The sequence below is a fragment of the Branchiostoma floridae genome, chromosome 7, assembly GCF_000003815.2.
Source record: "Branchiostoma floridae strain S238N-H82 chromosome 7, Bfl_VNyyK, whole genome shotgun sequence".
Taxonomy (NCBI): Eukaryota; Metazoa; Chordata; class Leptocardii; order Amphioxiformes; family Branchiostomatidae; genus Branchiostoma; species Branchiostoma floridae.
In genome coordinates, this window is record NC_049985.1 from 2,538,775 (window position 1) to 2,546,822 (window position 8,048).

Below are 8,048 nucleotides of genomic sequence, written 5' to 3' on the forward strand. Positions count from 1 at the left end.
ACTGTGTCAATTTGAATGACACACTTATAGAACAAAGCTAAAAGAACTGTATATAGCTAACTAATAGCGGAAAACGTGTTCAGGAGTCAAACTGTGTCAATTTGAATGACACACTTACATGATAGTGCCGTAAGAACTGTATATAGCTAACTAGGAGCGTAAACGTGTTCAGGAGACAAACTATGTCAATTTGAATGACACACTGACATAATAGCGCCGTAAGAACTGTGTATAGCTCACTAATAGCGAGAAACGTGTTCAGGAGACAAAATGTTTCACTTTGAATGACACATTTAAAGAACAGCAATGCAAGACCTGTATATAGCTAAGAAATCGCGGAAAACGTATTCAGGTGTCAAACTGTGCCAATTTGAATGACACACTTACAGAACAAAGCTGAATGAACTGTATATAGCTAACTAATAGCGAAAAAGGGTGTTCAGGAGACAAATTGTGTCAATTTGAATGATGCATTCATAGAACAGCGCTGTAAGAACTGTATATAGCTAACTTAAAGCGCAATGCGTGTTCAAATGTCAAACTGTGTCAATTTGAATGACACACTTATAAAATAGTGCCGTAAGAACTGTATATAGCTAACTAATAGCGAAAAACGTGTTCAGGAGTCAAACTGTGTCAATTTGAATGACACACTTACATGATAATCCGTAAGAACTGTATATAGCTAACTAATAGCGAAAAACGTGTTCAGGAGTCAAACTGTGTCAATTTGAATAACACACTTACATGATAGTGCCGTAAGAACTGTATATAGCTAACTTGGAGCGAAAAACATGTTCAGGAGACAAACTGTGTCAATTTGAATGACACAATGCATTATAGAATAGCGCTGTAAGAACTGTATATAGTTAACTTAAAGCGGAATGCGTGTTAAAATGTCAAACTGTGTCAATTTGAATGACACACTTGTAGACAGCGCCCAAATAACTGTATATAACAAACTATGATAGTGCCGTAAGAACTGTATATAGCTAACTTGGAGCGAAAAACGTATTCAGGAGACAAACTGTGTCAATTTGAATGACACACTTACATAATAGCGCCGTAAGAACTGTATATAGCTAACTTAAAGCGGAATATTAATGCGTGTTCAGAAGTCAAACTGTGTCAATATGAATGACACACTTATATAATAGCGCGGATCAGGCAGCGCTTTTCTGCAAGTGTGTCAGACAAGTTCTAAGGTCCCTTCTTACGAACTAAATGGCGTTCCTTCGTATATATATGACTTTAGATGCGGTTATTTCATATCAATTAACAACTGATTACTGGAGTTTGGACCATGGTAGGGTTTAAAGTAACTGAAATACTAACTTGTTCAAGTAAACTGTCAAATCTAGTACTGCGCTGTCTGAGCTGAAAACTGTGTCAATCATATGACACACTTTTGAAACGCATAATAACTATCTTATGACGGAAAACTCGCTCTGCCGAAAACTTTTTCAATCGAATGATTATACGATTTAAGCATATCTATTCAGTCTGCTAATTTGTCACATTAATTGACACAATAGTTTATAACAGAAAACTTTGTCAGGAGGACGGCTTTGCAATTAATAACCGAGTGCTAAACAGTATAAAACTGCCTCATGACGGAAACTTTGGTGGACAACTGTCACTGATAGTATGGCACACTAGTGCGATGATTAAACAGTATTAAACTGATGGAAGACTTGGTCGGGACGACAACTGTGTCAATTAACAAGTTTTTTAGAACTTATTAAAATTTCACAAAACGGAAAACCCTCACGGTCAGGACGACAACTGTATCAAATGACAGAAAACCTTGTCAGGAGGACAACTGTTATTTCATATGACACACTATGAAACACGATGTGAAATCAGTGTAAAATTGTCTTGATGGCGGACGACTTTTTCAGGAGGGAAATTGTGTGAATTTGTCTGACACCTTTGTTAGCGATGTTTGAACCGTGTCTTAAAAATGGAAAACGTTTTCCCGGGGGACAACTGTGTCAATCTATATCACCCACAATTAGAAAAGCGCTGTTTAACGTGTGTAAAATTGATCACGGAAAAAGTTGGACAGTAAAGAATTTGTGTCAATTTATATGACACACTGGTAAAAAGCTGTACCTAACAACTTTATTGCTGAAAACGTAGTCAAAAGCACAGCTGTGTCGATTTGTTTCGACACATTTGTAGAATAGCGCCGAACGTATAGTATACAAATGTATGACTAAATCTTAACGGCTAATGTGTTCAGGACACAAAACTGTGTCAATTTGTATGACACACCTAAAGAAAAGCGCTGTAAGAACTGCATATAACCATTTTACAACAGAAAACTTCGTTAGGAGGGCAACTGTGTCAATTCATATGACACACAAGTAAAGTAAAGCGATAATTAAATAGTATGATCATCCGATTGAAAAAGGTTTTGTTAGAGCAAGCTTTCGTCAAAATAAATTTACCTCGCTGTTCTATGAATGTGTCATTCACATAGACACATTTTTTTATCCTAAACACGTTTTTTAAATTGGTTAGCTATGTACTGTTTTTACGGCGCTATAATGTGAGTATGTCATGCAAATTGACACAGTTTGTCCCCTGAACACGTTTTCCGCTATATACAGTTCTTACAGCACTTTTCTATAAATCTGTCATTCAAATTGACACAGGTAGTCTACTGAATACACTTTTCGCTTTAAATTAGTTATATACTGTTTTAACGGCGCTATTCTGTAAGTGTGTCATTCAAATTGACACAGCTTGTCTCCTGAACACGTTTTTCGCTATTAGTTTGCTATATAAAGTTCTTACAGCACTGTTCTATAATGTGTCATTCAAATTGACACAGTTTGTCTCTTGAACACGTTGTTCTGTTAGTTAAATATATATACATGTTGTAACAGTGCTTATTCTATAGGTGTGTCATTCAAATCGACACAGGTAGTCTTCTGAACTCACTTTATGCTTTAAGTTAGCTATATGCAGTTTTTTGGCGCTATTCTGTAAGTGTGTCATTAAAATTGACACAGTTTGTCTCTTGAACACGCTTTCTGCTTTAAGCTAGCTACATGTATATACAGTTCTTACGGCGCTATTCTGCAAGTGTACCACTCAAATTGACACAGTTTGTCCCCTGAACACGTTTTTCGCTATTAGTTTGCTATATACAGTTCTTGCAGCTTTGTTCTATAATGTGTCATATTGACACAGGTAGTCTTCTGAACACGTTTTTTGCTTTAAGTTTGATATATACAGTTCTTACATACATCGCTGTTCTATAAATGTGTCATTCAAATTGACACAGTTTGTCTTCTGAACACTTTTTCCGCTATTAGTTTGCTATATACAGTTCTTATTGCGCTATCTGCAAGTGTGTCATTCAAATTGACACAGTTTGTCAACTGAACGCGTTACAGTTCGCTATAAGTTAGCTATGTACATTTCTTATTGCGCTACCTGTAAGTGTGTCATTCAAATTGACACAGTTTGTCTTCTGAACACTTTTTCCGCTATTAGTTTGCTATATACAGTTCTTATTGCGCTATCTGCAAGTGTGTCATTCAAATTGACACAGTTTGTCTCCTGAACGCCTTTTCCGCTATGAGTAAGCTATGTACAGTTCTTATTGCGCTATCTGCAAGTGTGTCATTCAAATTGACACAGTTTGTCTTCTGAACACGTTTTGCGCTATTACATGTAGCTACATAACGTTACAGTTCTTACTGTTCTGTGAGTGTGTCATTCAAATTGACACAGTTTGTCTTCTGAACACGTTTTGCGCTATTACATGTAGCTACATAACGTTATAGTTCTTACTGTTCTGTGAGTGTGTCATTCAAATTGACACAGTTTCTCTTCTGAACACGTTACACTTCGCTATGAGTTAGCTATATACATTTCTTATTGCGCTACCTGTAAGTGTGTCATTCAAATTGACACAGTTTGTCTTCTGAACACTTTTCCGCTATTAGTTTGCTATATACAGTTCTTATTGCGCTATCTGCAAGTGTGTCATTCAAATTGACACAGTTTGTCTTCTGACCACGAAACACTTCGCTATGAGTTTGCTATGTACATTTCTTATTGCGCTATCTGCAAGTGTGTCATTCAAATTGACACAGTTTGTCTTCTGAACACGTAACACTTCGCTATGAGTTTGCTATGTACATTTCTTATTGCGCTATCTGCAAGTGTGTCATTCAAATTGACACAGTTTGTCTTCTGAACACTTTTTCCGCTATTAGTTTGCTATATACAGTTCTTATTGCACTATCTGCAAGTGTGTCATTCAAATTGACACAGTTTGTCTCCTGAACACTTTTTCCGCTATTAGTTTGCTATATGCATTTCTTATTGCGCTACCTGTAAGTGTGTCATTCAAATTGACACAGTTTGTCTCCTGAACACTTTTTCCGCTATTAGTTTGCTATATACAGTTCTTATTGCGCTCGATTTACGGTCAGCCGATTGACACAGTTTGTCTCCTGAACACTTTTTCCGCTATTAGTTTGCTATATACAGTTCTTATTGCGCTATCTGCAAGTGTGTCATTCAAATTGACACAGTTTGTCTTCTGAACACGTTACACTTCGCTATGAGTTAGCTATGTACATTTCTTATTGCGCTATCTGCAAGTGTGTCATTCAAATTGACACAGTTTGTCTTCTGAACACTTTTTCCGCTATTAGTTTGCTATATACAGTTCTTATTGCGCTATCTGCAAGTGTGTCATTCAAATTGACACAGTTTGTCTCCTGAACACTTTTCCGCTATTCGTTTGCTATATACATTTCTTATTGCGCTACCTGTAAGTGTGTCATTCAAATTGACACAGTTTGTCTCCTGAACACTTTTTCCGCTATTAGTTTGCTATATACAGTTCTTATTGCGCTATCTGCAAGTGTGTCATTCAAATTGACACAGTTCGTCTTCTGATCACGTTACACTTCGCTATGAGTTTGCTATATACAGTTCTTATTGCGCTATCTGCAAGTGTGTCATTCAAATTGACACAGTTTGTCTTCTGATCACGTTACACTTCGCTATGAGTTAGCTATTTACATTTCTTATTGCGCTACCTCTAAGTGTGTCATTCAAATTGACACAGTTTGTCTCCTGAACGCTTTTCCGCTATGAGTTAGCTATGTACAGTTCTTATTGCGCTATCTGCAAGTTTGTCATTCAAATTGACACAGTTTGTCTTCTGAACACGTTTTGCGCTATTACATGTAGCTACATAACGTTATAGTTCTTACTGTTCTGTAAGTCTGTCATTCAAATTGACACAGTTTCTCTTCTGAACACGTTTTTGGCTATGAGTTAGCTATATACACTTAATGCAGCGCACAACGTTCCTTTAGATGTGTCATTCAAATTGACACAGATCGTCTTCTGAACACGTTTTCCGCTACAAATTAGCTATATAACGTTACAATTCTTACGGCGCTATTTTTTTGTGTAATTCAAATTGGCACAGTTTCTCTTCTGAACACGTTTTTCGCTATTAATTAGCTATATACTGTTCTAATCTTAGTTAATCCCTCAGTCAGGCGCGAGCAATGTCTCTAATATCTTCAACAGTTAACAGTCAGATGCAAAAAGCCTTCGTCGGGTAACGTTACCTACAGTTCACTTTACCCACGACGCAACCTATTGGAATAACACCTTACAGATCATAGTGCTGTCTTATACTTCAAAGACATTTCAATATTACTTCGTAACATGATAAAACGCTGACAGCACCATCAAAAGTACTTGAATGTGTACACTGCTACCGAGTGAGGTCACGAGTGACTGCCGCAACGGTATAGCGTGACCCGGAAACAGTTGAACCTCGCCCACTAAGCGGACACCCCGAAACCCCCATACGGTGCGTATTTCGGCTTGAAAACAATGGCGAAACCATAGGAAAAAGCTGTCGAAAATCGGTCAACTTTGACATCAAATATATACTTTCTCGTAAAAGTCCATCGCTTGAGATTCACAAGGCAGATAGAACAACTCGTGGGGATTACGAGGACACCTTTGACAGCCTGATTTATCTTGGATATGATGATGATGATCTGAGCAAAGCTTGGCTCATTATCGTACCACGTGACCTGGGAAAATCTCGACCCCAGGGTCGGTAGAACTAATGCCTTGCCTAGCTTGCAGACTGATCTGGGAAAGAGAGCGGGCTTTAGACATGCGCACTGGCTGTGTTTTCAATAATGGAGAAGACGTCCTACCGAATGCTAAAAACCGGAGGTTTCTAGGACGAATTTCGGGTGAGATATGAATTTTTGAAAATTTTACAAGGCCATGAGGTGATGACTAATGATCTCAAGGATGTCTTGGAGTAATTAGTTTGTAATTAACTGCATAATTTTTTCTGGAACTAGCGGATTTTTTTGTGGGTTCCAGACACGTCATGGCGTGTTATTACATAGGAACTTTTTCTAGACGCGGCCGTAAATTTTTAGTCGCGAGCAATATGCATGGATTTTTGGCATGAAAAGTGCGCCTGAACTCTCTGTCCCAGGGGGCCTGGCATGTTATTGCATGGCCTAAAGTTTTCGAAGTAAGGCTTATTTCTAGACGCAGAAATGATCATTGTCTTAGTATAGCTTATATACCTGCATAGCATTATGATTGGCATGCTCTGAAGACATGAAAACTTTCTTAGCCAGGAAAGCCGCAAGTGATAAATAAATGAATATAGACCTTATCAAGTAACAAGTAAGTAGTATATAGAGGAAAGGAGACTGACAGGGCTGATAAATATGCTCTAAATAAAAGAATGTGTATATAGGTGATTTTAAACAAAGGGAAAAACTGAAGAGTTTTGCATCTTGTTTGATTATTAATAATATTAATAATATCAATAATATATATATATACATATATTTTTAATTCATTATGTATTCATCTTGACAAATGTTCAGTTCCCTCACGGTTCTGTGTTAGTTATTCTGCTGATTTCCATGAAAGACTGAATACTATATAGCCTCATCCCATTCTACATAGTATGTGTATAGTATGTAATAGCTTCCTTGAATTGTAACGTTAGAAGTTGCCATGTATTTTTAGAATACTGTTTTGAGCGGTAGATTAATCATTCTTTTTTGTCATCCTGGCAGGACTCCCAAGAGCAGCTGAAAGTTGAAGAGAACTGGGAACTGGCTGGCCCCTAGTACTAGTAGTAGTACCATGCCTGCTGTAGCATCCTCTCAGTCTACCTGACCACTGCACGAGGGTTCTGTTGTTGAGCCAAAAAACTATGTGGCTTAACTGAACAAAGTTCAACAGTTTCAAAATATGTTATTAAATGATATATCATAATTTATAGGCCACATTTGTGCAGCATTTATAAGATAACTTAAGAACATATAGTCTAGCTCTGGTGCTTGTAGCCTTTTCCCCTTTGATGAGGGAAATACACCATAAAATGTTATTGTATACATTTTATTACAATATTATTTCAATGGCCACCAAATTAGCAACCCGAAACAATTCATTACTGATTGTTAGATACGTTTTCACGATTATCAATTTGTTTTATTGTTTTTATTGTGTAACTGTTGGTGTACAAAGACTATTCTATAGTGACTTTTATTATGATCACATGGATAGGACCACCATGAAGTAGACAATAGGTTCAATAACTTATACTAAAGTATCTAAAGTCATACTTCTTAAATGAAACGTCTGTACAGTGTTTTTATTCATGTCATAATAAATATATTTGACAAAATATTGAATGTCTCAATTATTGTTGCACTTTCTACTTAACTATATATAATACAGTCAGTTCTCAGTCAGTGGTCTTAACATTTGCACCTTTATTTGGAAATTAGTAGACAAAAAATGTCAAATTAACAAGCAAACCATTTTCAAATGTATTTTTACACAAAAAGACTACCCTAGTCTAAACAAAACTTTATTCAGGTGCGTATGTAATGCTTGCTACCATGCATCTGCTTGAATCTCGGGGCTAAAATCGCGTGATCTCGTGAGGTTTGACTGAATCTCGGGGCTAAAATCGCGAGATCTCGCGTGATCTCGTGAGGTTTGACTGA

At 37.0% G+C, this 8,048-nt stretch overlaps 3 protein-coding genes across 3 annotated transcripts in view; all 3 read left to right on the forward strand.

Moving 5' to 3' along the window:
* The window catches only part of LOC118419290 (protein krueppel-like), an 18,848-nt gene extending 11,685 nt beyond the window's left edge, over nt 1-7,163 (forward strand). The window contains exon 3 of the mRNA XM_035825636.1: nt 7,110-7,163. Coding sequence (XP_035681529.1) covers nt 7,110-7,163 — 54 coding nt within the window. The remainder of the gene's footprint in view (nt 1-7,109) is intronic.
* Nucleotides 1-8,048, forward strand: part of LOC118419760 (zinc finger protein 525-like) — a 16,710-nt gene that overhangs the window by 3,298 nt on the left and 5,364 nt on the right. The window lies entirely within an intron of this gene.
* Nucleotides 1-8,048, forward strand: part of LOC118419291 (zinc finger protein 436-like) — a 14,846-nt gene that overhangs the window by 3,039 nt on the left and 3,759 nt on the right. The window lies entirely within an intron of this gene.